The 16,943-nt window shown below is 46.7% G+C and overlaps 1 protein-coding gene across 1 annotated transcript in view; it reads left to right on the plus strand.

Moving 5' to 3' along the window:
- The first annotated feature begins 4,474 nt into the window (after positions 1–4,474).
- The window catches only part of HDAC3 (histone deacetylase 3), a 61,729-nt gene continuing 49,260 nt past the window's right edge, over positions 4,475–16,943 (plus strand). Inside the window, exons 1-2 of the mRNA XM_068277774.1 lie at positions 4,475–4,606; positions 8,114–8,196. Of these exons, the coding sequence (XP_068133875.1) occupies positions 4,552–4,606; positions 8,114–8,196 (138 nt within the window). The 5' untranslated portion in view covers positions 4,475–4,551. The remainder of the gene's footprint in view (positions 4,607–8,113; positions 8,197–16,943) is intronic.

Raw genomic sequence — 16,943 nt, forward strand, 5'->3', positions numbered from 1 at the left:
ACAGTTATCATATTTGCTTTTGTGCACAAGAAATATTGTCTGTGTACAAATTACAAGTTTCCAAAGTACAATTTATCTGCTCTGCCATTGCATTTTATTGCATAGCTGCTGTATTTATATATTAAAAACTATCCTGTGAACACTTTTCAGCTCTTTCTTCTTCTCAGATCAGTACAGCTCAGTTTGCCGTTTACTAAATGTATCTGACAAAGGAATGTAAACAAAATATAATGTTACCACTTCTTTGTATGCGGCCAGAAGCTGCCCACCGAAGCAAGGAGCTTTCCACTGAAGAACAAAGTATTGTGTTTAACTGTTTGAATGCTGTTCTACAATTTTTTTGTGGTAGTAGATTTTATGCAGTAAATAATCTTTAAGAGCAAAGAGAAAATGCTGAGTTTCATACCACTCTAATCAATAAGCGGTGATGTATCATTCCTTTTCCAGAGCAGAAGCAAAATCATCTGATACGACCAGCTTATCTCACTGCAAAACTCTTCTAGAGAAGAAACGCAAGTTAAATGTGTTGTGTTCAATAGTCACAGAGGCAGTAAATGTGAAACTAAGGTTTATCTTCAGCAGTCAACAACTCTCCACATAGGCAGCATCTTCACTCTGCATCCTTACTTATTAGAAAACAGGAACCAACTATCCACAACAGTCTAGGTAATCTTATGACAGTCATGAAGTATCACAGTGCCATGTACAGCTCAGATGTATGAACACCACAATATGGCTATAGTTTTATTCCTTACTGAGATCAGCTTTAACAAAATCATCACTAATCCCAACATACTGTAATACCTTTGGAAAAGGCCTGGCAGTAGACTTCCCTGTGCACTAGATTTCTAAGTGGAACAGTAGATTAACAGTCGAACCATCCACTTAGACTAATTTCTCCTGTAGAGGTGCAGACAGTGTATGTTTGCCAAGGTCTCATGGCACTGTAGACAGCATGATCATTCTTTTATACAGACCATCATCTTAAGTCTATGGGTTCCATATGAGCATCCCAATATCTTTCTGAATGACGTCTAATTTCCAAATTGTTCTGCTCAGGACTGTAAGCATCTCAGTCTTTAACCGACTGGTATTTCAATAGACGTATTGAGCATTTCAATGTGTTTTACTTTCTTTTCTGCAGGCAAAACGAAACAGCCTTTTACTCAAATCTACGACAATTTTCAAGTTTTTAAAGGTCGATTAGTTTTCAATTTTAAGCAACGCTTGTCTTGTGAAGCCTACATTATCCCGTACTAGTGATTTTATGCTAATAACCTGTATATATCAATAATCTGACCTTCCCTTTTAAATCCTCCTGTGTGGCTCGTGACGTGTTGTCCGTTATACCAATGAACTAATATGTCCAGTGTACCATATAGTACATTCTATTCTGCATCATATAATATATATATATACTCTGATCCATTTATAACATTGTTGTTGACTACATGCAAGTTTTATACTCTAAAATTTATATTGCTTTTTTTTCTCTCTGGGAAAAATAAAATGTTTTCTTCAAAATAAGAGTGTCCTACTGTTATTTGATTGTAAATTGGCATGTTACATATAAGCCAATTAACTTATCTGTATGTTTTTGGGATATGGGAGAAAACCAGAGTGCCCAGAGGAAACCCACGCAGACATGGGGAGGACATACAAACTCTGTGTCGATAGTGCCCTGACTGGAATTCAAACCAGGGATCCAGCGCTGCAAGGCAAGAGTGCTAACCACTACGCCTTAATAACCATAACCACATAATACATGTTATCAGATCCGTGGAGTTAGTACAGGCATGGGCAGACTTGACCCTCCAGCTGTTAAGGAACTACAATGCATTGCAGGAGTCTGACAGCCACAGTCATGACTCATAAAGGCAAATGCATTGTTTGACTTGTAGTTCCGTAACAGCTGGAGGGCCGAGTTTGCCCATGCCTGAGTTAGTACAAAAATCATTAGACTCCAAAGTTTATGAAACCGATTCTGACTCCAGCCCTTGCAGGGCTATGGAATGGGTACAAAAATCATCCGACTCCAACTCCTGTTTATGAAACCACCGACTTTAGGTAGCCAAAAATTGCTTCCACTCCGACTCCACGGCCCCCTCTGCAGAAGCTGCTGAAATACGATCTATGCTGTGCTCACATGTGTTTACAAAGCAAGCTAGATATGACAGTGCAGTTTCTAGTATGACATCAGGATTGGCTTCAGTCAGAAAGAGAAAAGATGGAAAACGCCTGGAACAGTTTTATCTTTATTTACTGTATAAAATTCCCTGAAATAAAAATGAGGACAGTTCAATAAATGTTATGTTAGTAGAACAAGTATTTATCTATTTAAATGTGTTTTTTTTTCATGTGGGATAGTGTGGCTGTCCCTGCTGCTTTAAAAATCAAAGTGCAGTGTGTGGCAATGCTAGATCCCTCTCTGAAGTCAATAATGCCTGGTACACACCATGCAGCATAGATGGGTCTGGTATATAATTTCCGACAGGTCCAATCTGATTTCTAATTTATATTCTGATCGATTTTCAGATAACTTCTATACAAAATCAATCAGAAAAACAATTGGAAAACAGATCGGACTTGTCGGAAATTCTCTATTCTATACCTCAGAACTTTTTAAGATAAGAAAGAGGAGCACTTAAAGAGACTATGAAGTGAGAATAAATCTCGCTTCAGAGCTCATAGTTAGCAGGGGCATGTGTGCCCCTGCTAAAACGCCGCTATCGCGCGGCTACACGGGGGTCCATTCACCCCCAAACCCACCCCCGCAAACCTTGGTCGTCTTCTTGGTCGCAGATTTTCTCTTCCTGGAGGCAGGGCTAACGGCTGCAGCCCTGCCTCCAGTCGCGTCTATCAGCGGCGCATCGCCGCCTCTCCCCCGCCGCTCTCAGTGAAGGAAGACTGAGAGGGGCGGGGGAGAGGCGGAGATACGCGCTGACAGACGCGTGTGAGGCAGGGCTGCAGCGGTTAGCCCTGCCCCAATGCGGAAGCGCTCCCCTGCTGTACGGAGGGGATTTGGGGGTGAAGGGACCCCCGTTAAGCCGCGGGATAGTCGCGTTTTAGCAGGGGCACACATGCCCCTGCTATCTATGAGGTCTGAAGCGAGATTTATTCTCGCTTCAGACTCTCTTTAAGTCACACCCCTAGTCACGCACACCATAAATATTTCATGAGAAAAATTGGTTATTTTATAATTCAAAACACACTGGTCCTCTCTATCCCGGTTTATTTTCATTTCAAAATAAGAAATATACCAATATAAAGGATGAGAATAAAGTTTAAAGTGAATTAAACATATTTTTCAGGAGAAAAATACATATATTTACACAGGTCTGTACACCAGCCCTGAAAGAGGGACAAATGAGGAAGTAAGAGGGACAGAGGGACTGGGCTGAGGGCTCCCAAAGTTGGGAACTATGCAGTATTGGACCCATCTATCTGATGGGAAATTGCACTGTGTGTATCAGGCATAAAGGGGCCCATACACTAGTATGGGCCCCATACATGAGTTCAGAAAGGGGCCCATACACTAGTTCAGCCATATAGAATCGATTGATCGATCAGAAATCGATTCTTTCAAATCTATTGATCGATCAATTAGGGGCTGATCGATTTGATCTATCTGACAGGATGGAAAATCTAGGTCGATCTGCTGCTAGCAGCAGATAAATGGCCCATAGAGTTGCATTGGATCTAATGGTCCAATAATGCATTTAGACCGATTTCCAATAGATTCAATTCTGAAATCTATTGGAAATCTGTTCCTAGTGTGTGGCACACATCAGATAGATTCCTGTCAGATTCGACTTGACAGGCGTATGACAGAAATCTATCTGATGGTCAATTCTGTTGCAAATCTATAAGTGTATGGCCACTTTTACACTTCCCAGAGAGGGATCTTTTTGTCACGTTAGGAGAAAGTCTGCCACTGTATGGCAGGCTTTAGCCTACAGCAGATTCCACACTTGCTCCAAAGAAAATCTGTAGGGAGGGGCTGGACTGCTATGGTGACACGAGACTTTACTATAAAAATGGGGAACCTAGAATGGGCAAAATGGAAGCACTGAAGGAACAAGCTGCACACTGAACTGAGACCCTCTAATGAAAAGCACAGCAATAGGGACTTGCCACAGAGCACATCATTCATAGGAACACATAGATTTGCAGCCTTAGTGGAGGGGTGGGGCTCCCCCTTCCCCCACCGCTGCAGCTCTGCTTGGAGGACCCCAGGCGTGATAATTGCTATCCCCGCATTATATTTAAACGAGCATTACAACTCGAGTCGCCTCTGTCATTTCTGCACGTAATACGCTCTGACAGATAGTAGTAGCTCGGCACCAGCCCCGCCTAGCGCCGACACCAGCGAATAAAACTCGCCTGCGGTCACGCCCCCTCCCAGGAACACTCTGCCTGGCAACTGGTGACGCAGTTGGCAGCAGTGAGGCGCCCTGCCAGTGACCTAGTTCCTGCGCGCCAGGCGGAAGCGTGTTGTGCCCTCTCTGCTTACACTTCTTGGAGAGAACTGCTGCTTTTTATAATTACAGCATGTCCAAAACTGTTGCGTATTTCTACGATCCGGATGTCGGGAACTTCCACTATGGTAAGGAGGGAGGGGGTCACTGAGTGCCTGGCGGGGAGGGCGCACCTGCTAGGGCAAAGCTGGCAAGTTTCCCTCTGTTGGAAGCAAATCCTTGTCACTGTCCGTTTCCTCTTTTTGCCTGATGCACAGATCAGCTTTAGGTGGTGCTATAAAGGAAGGAATAGTAATGGAATTAGGGGCCAGTGTGATTTTCAAATATGAATGAATCATGTGGGGACATTTATTATTTAGTATTTGTATAGTGCTAACATCTCCCACAGCGTTGTACAAAGTATATAGGCTTGTCACTTAACTGTCCCTCGGAGGAGGGATGTTTTTAGGATGTGGGAGGAGACTGGAGTGTCTGCTGGAAACCCACACAAACACAGAAAGAATATACAAACTTAATGCAGATAGTGGCTGGGATTAGAGCCAAGGACTTTCCTGATCCCTGACGCGCCGCTGCAAGGCGAGAGTGCTCTCCGCTATGCCGCCATGCTGCCCATACAGGTCTTTTGCTTTTGTGTGTTTTTTTTTTTGTGTGGACTTAAATAAAGTGCCTCTTTTCCTAATCGCAGAAAATAGGGAGGTATGTCATGTGATGTAGCATATGTCTATGTTGTAAGTACCATGCATCTAAAGAAAAACCTACCCTCTGTTTTTGGAGTGCCAGTGTGGTGGAATTTCATCCTGCCATTTTATTGGGGCTGAATGGCTATTGTGCCATTGTTGCTGAATGCCTACTGGCTATGCCAGGGGGACTAAATGTTTGCTGGGTACACAAAATGCCTACTGGGTATACCAGTGCAATAGAAGGATTGGATGATCCAGTGTAGGGTTTTTGCTGTGTATGCCACATGTGTGTGGCTTGTTATTGTGACTTAGGCTAATTTCACACCAGGACGTTGCGTTAGAGGGGGCGTTAAGGTCACATAACGTCCCCCTAACTTAACGCCTGGTGGTGCTGGATCTGGACGTCAGAGTGAGCCGCGTTGTGCAGCTCACTCTGGCGTCAGTGATGCCGTGATGCGCACTCTTGTGCGCATGCGGCATCACGTGGTCCCGCCGGCCAATCGCCGCACAGAGCGGCTGCTCCAGGAAGTAAACACTGCACGTCATAACGTGCAGTGCATATTAATTAGCCATGTGCCTGGCCGCTCTCCGCTCCTCCCCAACATTACTGAGCATGTGCAAGCAGTCTAACGCGGCTCAGCCGCGTCCCAAGTACTGCATGCAGTACGTTGCCTTGTTACGCAGCGTTACAATGTAACGCAACGTCCGCACTGTGAACAGCCCCATTGATTTTTCATTACTGTGCGGTGGGCTGCGTTACAGGCTGCTCTAACGTGCGCCTGTAACGTCCCACTGTGAAACCAGCCTAAATGCTTGCTCCACTAATAGAAAGGTCCCTCAGAGGGGTTGCCAGTATGGCATAGCAGAGTATCTGGTGTGTGGCAGCAGGTTGCTTGTTTGGGTCTATTTAAAGCCCTAGTTCAGGCTTGTGGGATTTAAGCATTTTTTTTTTAATATAAGTTAAGAGGAGTGAGAATTTATTAATGTAGGGTTAGTCAATGAGAGGTGCTTGTGGCTTTATCTAAACCACGCACTGGGGAGGGTGTCTGAATATTTAAAAGCTTTTATCTAGCCAGAGAAAGGAGTAACTGTACTTACTGTGCTTGCCCCAAAGAGTGCATTGAGAGGAGGTGATCTGGTCTGTTGTGGGGAAGGCACACCCACTTCTATAATAGTAAACAGTTATGCTCACATAGATCACTTAGTTATGTGCAAGTGGTTAAAGTGGACCTGAACTCTTCCACAGGACACAAGGGAAACCGAGAAATGCACCTTGTGTTTTTAGAAAGAAATGCAGCCTGTCTAATTCCCCCTCATCTATATGTTATAACAAGTGTAAATTGTTCACTCAGCTGTGTCAGCAAAGAAATTTGTCAGTCTCAGCAGACCCAGCTAATATGTAAACACAGGATGTTAACCATTTGTCTGCTTCCATGAAAGCAGGACTAGGCACACTGCAGATTTATTGCAGGTGTTCTGTAAGTTGTAACCGGTTTTTATTTAAATGTTATACTGTTGCTTATCTTTTCCGCTTTAAAATGAATCATGCTCATGATGTCAGCTGATTGTGCTAGGTTAGAAGATTGGGTAGAATACACCTGCTGATTACTAAAATAGCCTTTTGTATATTGTTAACCTCTGCAATATACACTCACCTAAAAGATTATTAGGAACACCTGTTTAATTTTTCATTAACGCAATTATATAATCAACCAATCACATGGCAGTTGCTTCAATGCATTTAGGGGTGTAGTCCTGGTCAAGACAATCTCCTGCACTCCAAACTGAATGTCAGAATGGGAAAGAGGGGATTTAAGCAATTTTGAGCGTGGCGTGGTTGTTGGTGCCATATGGGCCGGTCTGAGTATTTCACAATCTGCTCAGTTACTGGGATTTTCACGCACAACCATTTCTAGGGTTTACAAAGAATGGTGTGAAAAGGGAAAAACATCCAGTATGCGGCAATCCTGTGGGCGAAAATGCCTTGTTGATGCTAGAGGTCAGAGGAGAATGGGCTGACTGATTCAAGCAAAGCATTTGTGAAGCCACAACACGCACAACCTTGACTCTGATGGGCCAAAACAGCAGAAGACCCAACCGTGTACCACTCATCTCCACTACAAATAGGAAAAAGAGGCTACAATTTACATGAGCTCACCAAAATTGGACAGTTGAAGACTGGAAAAATGTTTTTTCTATTACTATGGTACAATAAACCAGCATTTTTGCACAAATCCAGGTGGAGACCCAGTCATTTTGTCTTTGCTGACTGGAAAAATGTTGCTTGGTCTGATGAGTCTCGATAGTCAGAATTTGTCGTAAACCGAATGAGAACATGGATCCATCATGCCTTGTTACCTCTGTGCAGGCTGGTGGTGGTGGTGTAATGGTGTGGGGGATATTTTCTTAGCACACTTTAGGCCCCTTAGTGCCAATTGGGCATCATTTAACTGCCACGGGCTACCTGAGCATTGTTTCTTACCGTGGCCATCCCTTCATGACCACCATGTACCCATCCTCTGATGGCTACTTCCAGCAGGATGATGCACCATGTCACAAAGCTTGAATCATTTCAAATTGGTTTCTTGAACATGACAATGAGTTCACTGTACTAAAATGACCTCCACAGTCACCAGAGCTCAACCCAGTAGAGCATCTTTGGGATGTGATGGAACGAAAGCTTCGTGCCCTGGATGTGCATCCCACAAATCTCCATCCACTGCAAGATGCTTTCCTATCAATATGGGCCAACATTTCTAAAGAATGCTTTTAGCACCTTGTTGAATCAATGCCTCGTAGAATTAAGGCAGTTCTGAAGGCGAAAGGGGGTCAAACACGTAGTATGGAGTTCCTAATAATTTTTTAGGTGAGGGTATCTGTGGAGTGAGTTGTTACTAGTCATCATCTGATGCAATAATTGTGATTAACCTTATCAGTATTTGTCTCCTTTCTCAGGCACAGGTCATCCCATGAAACCTCACCGCCTGGCTCTCACTCACAGCCTGGTTCTCCACTATGGACTGTATAAAAAGATGATTGTAAGTGTCAATTTTTGTACTGCAGATAGCCCTGTCTACACAGAGCAGATTCTAAACCATTTAAATATCCCCCACCACTTTTATTTAATGGCTTTTGTCACATGACTCCTATTGGCTGGACCAATTAGAGCCACCCAATCTGCTTCAACCCACAGGCCATTCAATCTTGTGGATGCAATTGATGTACGAAAGTTCCATAAACTTGGTCACTCCCAGAGTGCACCTCAAAACCTTTGGCACCAGAGCTTTCTGTCATGCTGCCCCTACCCTTTGAAACTCCCTACCACACCCAGTAAAGACAGCCCCTTCCCTGGAGTTATTCAAATCCAGACTGAAAAGCCACCTTGTTTAGCCTGCCATTTCCGGACTTAGAGTTCTTTCTCTGTACCACAATTTACCAATCAACCAATTACTGGTCTAAGCCATGCTTATGCGCTTTGAGTCCTACGGGAGAAAATCTCTTTACAAATGTTATTTGTTGTTGCTGTTGAAAGCAGCTGGAATTGGGCAAACAGACAGGCCAGGAGAAAACGCGTGGAAAAACATGACTACACACAATATAGTTAAAGGGAACCTAAACTGAGAGTGATATGGCTGTTTCCTTTTAAACAATACCAGTTGCCTGGCAGTCCTGCTGATCTCTTTGGCTGCAGTAGTGGCTGAATCACAGACCTGAAACAAGCATGCAGCTAATCCAGTCTGACTTCGGTCAGAGCACCTGATCTGTATGCTTGTTCAGGGGCTGTGGCTGAAAGTATTAAAGGGAACCAGAGAGGTTCAAAAAAAGGTTTTATACATACCTAGGACTTCCTCCAGCCCCATATGCACGGATCGCTCCCACGCCGCCGTCCTCTGCTGCCTGGATCCGCCGGTACCGGGTCCCGTCATTGCCGCGAGTTGGCCGGCGGACGCGGCCGATTCTCCGCATCACACGGAGCTCCCTCTATACAAGTACGCATGAGGCTGCCTACTGTGCAGCCGCATGCGTACGGGTATGGAGGGAGCCCCTGTGATGCGGACAATTGGCCGCGTCCGCCGGAAGTGACGGGCCCGGTACCGGCGGTTCCAGGAAGCGGAGGACGTGTGGGAGCGATCCAGGCTTATGGGGCTGGAAGAAGCCCCAGGTATGTATAAAAGCTCTTTCTATTTCCAGGCTCCATTCCTCTCTGGTTCCCTTTAAGGTGCGTACGCACGACAGCAGCCAACGGCGGGTCCGTCGGCACCTCCCGCTGGGCGGGTTTTCAGCAGACTGTAGTGCGTGTGTACTCACTGTCGGCGGACTGATAAGGCTGTTCCTGAACGGTCCGCCTAGCAGACTGTAGTGCATGTGTACGCATTGTCGGCGGACTGATAAGGCTGTTCCTGAACGATCCGCTAGGCGGATCTTTCAGGAACAGCCTTATCAGTCCGCCGACAGTGCGTTAGGGCTGCACGGTTTTTCGGTTTGTGACAAGACGATCTAGTGATCGTCAGTATCCTCGTTTTTTTCCCCGCTGTCTGTATGCTTTTATCTGGCCCCGCTGTGCGCGGATTGGCCAGAGCAGTGAATATTCAGTAGTGTTAATGAGCGGGGGGCGGATCCACTCGAGCGAGCAGAGTGTCAGATACAGATACAGAGTGTCAGATACAAGCGCAGTGTTCTCCCCAGAGCCATTTACCTGGGCAGGCCGCCTGGGTGAGATCCATAAGCGCCCGGGTAAAATTATCCCTGCTCTGTGCATTTATTAGTGATCAGCGGCGGCTGTATCATTGCAGCCAGCCGCTGTCACTCAGGGACGCTATCTCCGCCCTCCTCCTCAGCTCCTGGCAGTTGTGTGTTGTGTGGAGGGGCGGGGAATGCAGGGACGTCACACGAGAGAGCGCGGTTCTCGGAATGTTCAGCCAGATGCTGTCCTCCTTCTCTCCCTGTACTCGCAGCTCATAGAGCTGAGCTGCAGCTGGGAGATTACACAGCTCTGATCTTTGTGGCATGTCCAGCCAGACGCTCTCCTGCTTTCCCTGTGCTGGTCCCAGCCGCAGCTTGTGCATGTTTGATCTCGCTGGCTACTACTAATGGAGATGGGGGCCCTCTAACTCAGCCCCCGCAGCCAGAATCACCCCACAATTATCCTGTCATGCCCTGATTGATGATAGAAGTGAGTGTTACTCGTGTGAGGGAGCGGAAGTTTGGGGGGGAAGGGGGGGGGGGGGGGAGTGGGCCAGTGTACAGATGACCACAGACTCACCCATGGCATCGGCAGACAGAGGCACAGAGTGATTAGTGAGAGACACCCTGGCCTTTGACAGCTGCTAGTTTCATAGTTAAATCAGCTGAAAGGTAGTTAGAACTTTAAAGAGAACCCGAGGTGTGTTTAAAGAACGTTATCTGCATACAGAGGCTGGATCTGCCTATACAGCCCAGCCTCTGTTGCTATCCCAAACCCCACTAAGGTCCCCCTGCACTCTGCAATCCCTCATAAATCACAGCCATGCTGTGAGGCTGTGTTTACATCTGTAGTGTCAGTCTCAGCTGCTCCCCCGCCTCCTGCAGAGCTCCGGTCCCTGCCCCCGTCCCTTCCCTCCAATCAGCAGGGAGGGAAGGGATGCAGGCGGGGACTGGAGTTCTGCAGGAGGCGGGGAGAGCAGCAGACTGACACTATAGAGACAAACACAGCCAGCTCTGACAAGCTGTTTGTCAGCAGCGTAGCTGTGATTTATGAGGGATTGCAGAGTGCAGGGGGACCTTAGGGGGGTTTGGGATAGCAACAGAGGCTGGGCTGTATAGGCAGATCCAGCCTCTGTATGCAGATAATATTCTTCAAACCCACCTCGGGTTCTCTTTAAAGGACACTTTAACTGTTAAAGGAGCATTGCCAGTTACTTACCTGGGGCTTCTTCCAGCCCCTTAAATTGTTCTTGTCACTTGTAGTCATTCCGCACTGCTTTTTTCCCTCTATGAACACTGCATGTGCAGCCACATGTCACTCGCCTCCCCTATCACATTCTTGTGACCAGTAGCGTTTTGCACTTGCGCGGTAACTAATAATTGCTACTGTGCATGGGCAAAGCACTCCTGGCCACTGGAGCATGATCGAGGAGGTGCGGAGCTAAGGAACAGAGGAGAGTGGAATGGCGGTGAGGGAGCAGGAGGACTTTAGGGGGCTAGAAGAAGCCCCAGGTAAGTAACTAGCCTAATTTTTCCTTTAAGAGATTCCAGTACAAAAAAAATCGTGAAAAAATCGAAATCGCAATTTTTGAGAGAAAAATCGCAATTTCAATTTTTACCTAAAATTGTGCAGCCCTACAGTGCGTACACATGCACTACAGTCTGCTAGGCGGATCGTTCAGGAACAGCCTTATCAGTCCGCCGACAGTGCGTACACATGCACTACAGTCTGCTAGGCGGATCGTTCAGGAACAGCCTTATCAGTCCGCCGACAGTGCGTACACATGCACTACAGTCTGCTAGGCGGATCGTTCAGGAACAGCCTTATCAGTCCGCCGACAGTGCGTACACATGCACTACAGTCTGTTAGGCGGATCGTTCAGGAACAGCCTTATCAGTCCGCCGACAGTGCGTACACATGCACTACAGTCTGCTAGGCGGATCGTTCTGGAACAGCCTTATCAGTCCGCCGACAGTGCGTACACATGCACTACAGTCTGCTAGGCGGATCGTTCAGGAACAGCCTTATCAGTCCGCCAACAGTGCGTACACATGCACTACAGTCTGCTGAAAACCCGCCCAGCGGGAGGTGCCGACGGACCCGTCGGCTGCTGCCGTGCGTGTACGCATCTTTAGAGATACAGGATCAGCAGGAGAGTCAGGCAACTGGTATCATTTTAAAAGGAAAAATCCATGTCCTTCTCAGTTTAGGTTCCCTTTAAGGGCTCTGCCTCTTATTGTGTAATAAAGTTATTTAGATAAGTGGATAAGCGCTCTTGGTTGCTTGTGCTTCTATGACATCAAATGAAAAGAAAGCCCTCCCCTTCGGGGAAAGACTCACCAGACTCTGCGGCCTTCTGGGCATGTTTTCTCTTCCGGGGTATTGGCCACCCCGCAGCCTCACTGGCAGGCTTACCTTCAGATGTTCCAGGGCTGTGTATGCAAAAAAGGAGCTCCACATAGTGTAGAAGCATACTGGTTTTATTGTAAAACTAATGAGTTAAAATTAGGGATGGGACGACGAATCCATGAATCCCTCGAATATTGGGAAATATTTGAGATTCGTGAATTCGAATCCCGACGCCATTTTTCATTACCCGAATCTGCCGCTTCCCCCGCTCGCACTGTCCTCCTCCGACCCCCCGCGCCTCCTCCTCTCGCTCCCCCCCGCCCGCATAGTTAGTGACAACTCACCTATCCAGAGCAGAGCGCAGAGTGGCAGACCTCTCGCTGACTTCCTGGTTCCCCCTAGTGACCGGCTTTTACAATGACGTCATCAGTAAAAGCCGGTCCGGCCACTAGAGGGAACAGGGAAGTAACGAAGAGGTCTTCCGCTCTGCGCTCCACGGAAAAGGTGAGTAGATACTTATTTATGCAGGGGGGGGGGGGTGAGCGGAGGAGGCACGAGGGACGGAGGAGGCCGTGGGGGGGGGGGGGGGGGGTTGGGGGTGAGCGGAGGCACGGGGGGCTACCTACATAAAGGCCCCTATACCTACCTACCTACCCACCCACCCACCTACCTACCTAAAGGCCCCTATACCTACCTAAAGGCCCCTATACCTACCGACAGGCCCCTATACCTACCTACCCACCTACCTACCTAAAGGCCCCTATACCTACCTACCTACCTATACTTAAGGCCCTATACCCTGCTACCTATACTGAAGGTCCCTCTACCTACCTAAAGGCCCCTATACCTACCTACCTACCTACATACCTACCTATACTTAAGCCCTATACCCTGCTACCTATACTGAAGGTCCCTTTACCTACCTATACTGAAGGCACATGTACCTTACTACCGATACTGAAGGCCCCTATACCTTGCTACCTATACTGAAAGCTACCAGTATTGAAGGCACCCATACCTAGCTAGCTATACTGAAGGCACCTTTACCTCGCTACCTATGCCTGGGTACCTATACTGCGGGCAACTATACCACGGATCGCACAATTCTTATGTGCAGGATTCGTTAGATTCGGGATTCGAAAGGTTCGAGATATTCGAGAACCTTTTTAGATTCGGATTCGGATTCGAAGAAATTGTGGATTCGTCCCATCCCTAGTTAAAATACTGTATCACAAACACCCACTCCTATCTGTGCAGTGCGTGTGCGCCTTGTTACTAGCTGAGTGCAGCTTGATCCCAGTATCCCCTAATCCGCTATATTAGCGGCCATCCTTGTTTATAGAGGGACTGGCTGTTTTTTTTTTTTTTTTTTTTTTTAAGCTTTGTGATCCAGTATTTTAGGCTGTGTGGTGGCCAATACCCCGGAAGCGAAAACGGGCCCAGAAGGCCGCAGAGTCAGGTGAGTCTTTCCCCGAAGGGGGGCCTTATTTTCATTTGATGACATAGAAACACAAGTAACTAAGAGCGCTTCTCCACTTATCTAAAGAACCTGATAGATGGTGCACGCATTCAGGAAGAGCGCCCCACTAATCTAATGTGTCTATATTAGACGTTATGGTTCCTGCTTGTTTAATTGGACGTCTATTCATTTCTGCTCCTAATATGAGCGCAGTATCTGGGTGCTAATTGTAGTCTGATTGTGTAATGGTGAAGGGTTCTGCCTGGGTTCAAATCTCAGCTCTTCCTATTCAATAAGCCAGCACCTATTCAGTAAGAGTTCTTGGTCAAAACTCCCTAACACTGCTACTGCCTACTGAGCACGCTCTAGTGGCTGCCTCACAAGCACTTTGAGTCCGACAGGGGAAAAGCGCTATACAAATACTGGAATTGTTGTTGTCCATTTTCTGGGAATGGCTCATTTCCTGCATACAAGAACATATTCGTGACCTATGAAGAATCTGCATCAGGTTGATGCCAAACATAATTTTACTGTATGAAATATTACAATAGCTATTTTATAATTGATGTTGGTTCATAGTTGCTCCAATCCTGCAAGGTGTCTGCACAACTGCCATGATGCCCAGAATTCGGCAATATATTTTTTGTATAGGGATGAAACTTATGGTTAAACTACAGCAAATATGAGATTGCTTCATTCTAGATACTGTGAACATAGCTGGCTACCTCCCATGGGGAGAGGGAGATGGCCCCCTGCTGGCATAGCTTCCTGCTAAGGCCAGGTGTGAACTATCACAGGGCCTGCTTGGAGCATGTGCCCTTTGATATGTAAATGAAGAGTCCACCCACACTATACTGTCTGAACAGAAAGAAGACCAGAGCATTCCTACACAGTTCAATATTGGATTGTGGAGGCTGCACACCAGCACTTGAAGTGACGTGAACATGCATCCAGATTGCTTGGCCGTGCATGCATGCTAGGGATTCGGGTGCATGCTGCAGAAATCTGCAGTATGTCGTCCAGAATCGCAACACATTGTGGTTTGGACAGTAAACAATTCAAGGGATAGGCAGCATTTCCCTGCCCAACTTGCTGCAGGAAAACTGCTGACTCCGGCTGTATTCGACCGTAGTGGAAATGGGCCCTCGAGTACTAAAGACTCAAACACATTCAGTAGTTGTCAGCAGTACCAGTAATTTGTTTTTCTGTAAGTCATCTGTGACTGGATATGAAGGGAGAGCTCCTTCTAAAGGGACAGGAACCAGAAAGTTTAAAAGGACCCTCCCCAAATATACCATAGCTCACAACTGTCCCTCTTTCAGAAGGGACAGTCCCTCTTTGGGAGCCCTGTCCCTCTTTCTTCTTCATTTGTCACTTTCAGGACTAACAACAGATCTGTGTAAATATATCTACTGAAAAATGTGTTTATTGACTCTAAACGTTATTCCCATCATTTAGATTGATATATTTATTACTTTCTAATGTTAATATGAAGGAAAATGAACCAGGATAGAAAGGACCAGTGTGGTTTGAAATATAAAACCTTATAATTTTCTTATGAAATCTTTATCACGTGCGTGCTTAGGGGTGTGTCAGGGGCGTGGTTAGGTGTGGCAGGGGTGTGGCTAAAGAGAATCTGAAGCGAGTATAAAACTCACTACTTCTCTTATATTCAGCAGGGGCATGTGTGCCCCCTGCTAAACCGCCACTATCGCGCCGCACAATGGGGGTCCCTTACCCCCCAAATCCCCTCTGTCCTCGCCGAGGATCTCTTCCTGATTGAGGCAGGGCTAACGGCTGCAGCCCTGCCTCACGCGCGTCTGTCAGCGCGTATCTCCGCCTCTCCGCGATGCGCCGCTGATAGACGTGCTGTGAGGCAGGGCTGCAGCCGTTAGCCCTGCCTCTAGGAGCAGCAAAATCTACGACCAAGTTGGTCGTAGATTTTGCAGGGGGTAAGGGACCCCCGTTGTGCGGCGGGATAGTGGCGGTTTAGCAGGGGCACACATGCCCCTGCTGAATATAAGAGAATAAGCAAGTTTTTTTTACTCGCTTCAGTGTCTCTTTAAGTGTCCCTCTTTCTGTTCTCAAAGTTGTGAGGTATGAATATACCCTCAGTACGTTGCATATCACCTTACCTTGGGACGCTACTCAACATTCTTTGGCGGGTTTTTTTCTCTGTGACAGATGACTTACAGAAATACAATTACCTGTAAGTAATTATAAACATCTGAGTCATCCATGACAGGATACGGAGACCTTCCAGATAAAAACCTTCAGGGCAGGACTACAGTAAACAAAACGTTTCTTCTTAATGACAGCTCTTTATTTGCCAAAACATCTGATCAATAATGCAGTGTTCTGCCCAGAGCCCATTTGGGTGAGCGCCCGGCTGTCAATAGCCCCGTTCTATGGCAGAATGACTTTTTGCCTCATTCATTACAGTGGACAGCAGATGTGTCATTGCAGCCAGCCCACTGTCACTCGGGGCCCCCATCTCTGCCCTCCTTCCCAGCTCTTGTCAGTATTGTGGAGGCGCGGGGAAAGCTTGGTGGATATCACAAGCATTGCAATTGAGCCAAATCGCTGGCGCAAATAGCCGAAGATCGAAAAGGACACCGCGGCTCTGTTCTTTCGTTCTTCTTCTCCTCTCTCTGTCATCCAGTAGAACAAAACTGCCTTCTCCCAGCCTCACCAAGCTGCCGGCCGCTGTGTCTGCATAAGCTGCCTTCTTGTCCCACTAGACCGAGGGGAGGGGGCAGGGGGCGTGTTGGCCTGTGCTGTCTCACTGCCCAATTACAAATAGATGCCTGGGCAGGTACGAAGTTCACCTCACCATCATCCAAAGGGAGATTACCCCTCCTCTATTAGTAGCATCCAGTGACAACCCCTTTCCTCCCCTCACTAGCATCATCCATTGTGAAGCCAAGTGCAAGTGGAAAAGGGGTCTCAAACAAAAACCTTTTTGCTTTGGATTTTGCCATGGCTTATTCGGGTTCCCATTTTTTCGCTTTGTTCTAAGGTGTGATGAGACAAAAACTCTTTTTCATTTGATCCTTCTTTTTCTTTGGCAAAAAAATCTTTTGATTTTTTTTTTTTTTTTTCCGCTGCTCTAGTTAAAGAATCTTCTAATCCTGAGCCAAACAGTAAATTGCCCTCAAATGGGAGGGCTCTCAAACTATTTGCTATTATGTCTCCTTCCCAACCCTTTAACCAAAATTTACTAGGGCTATACTTTTAGCTGCCACCCTAACTGCTTCGCTTGAAGTGTCTGCCAAAAATTAGAAGCTAGAATC

Source organism: Hyperolius riggenbachi, chromosome 3 (genome assembly GCF_040937935.1).
Source record: "Hyperolius riggenbachi isolate aHypRig1 chromosome 3, aHypRig1.pri, whole genome shotgun sequence".
Lineage (NCBI taxonomy): Eukaryota > Metazoa > Chordata > Amphibia > Anura > Hyperoliidae > Hyperolius > Hyperolius riggenbachi.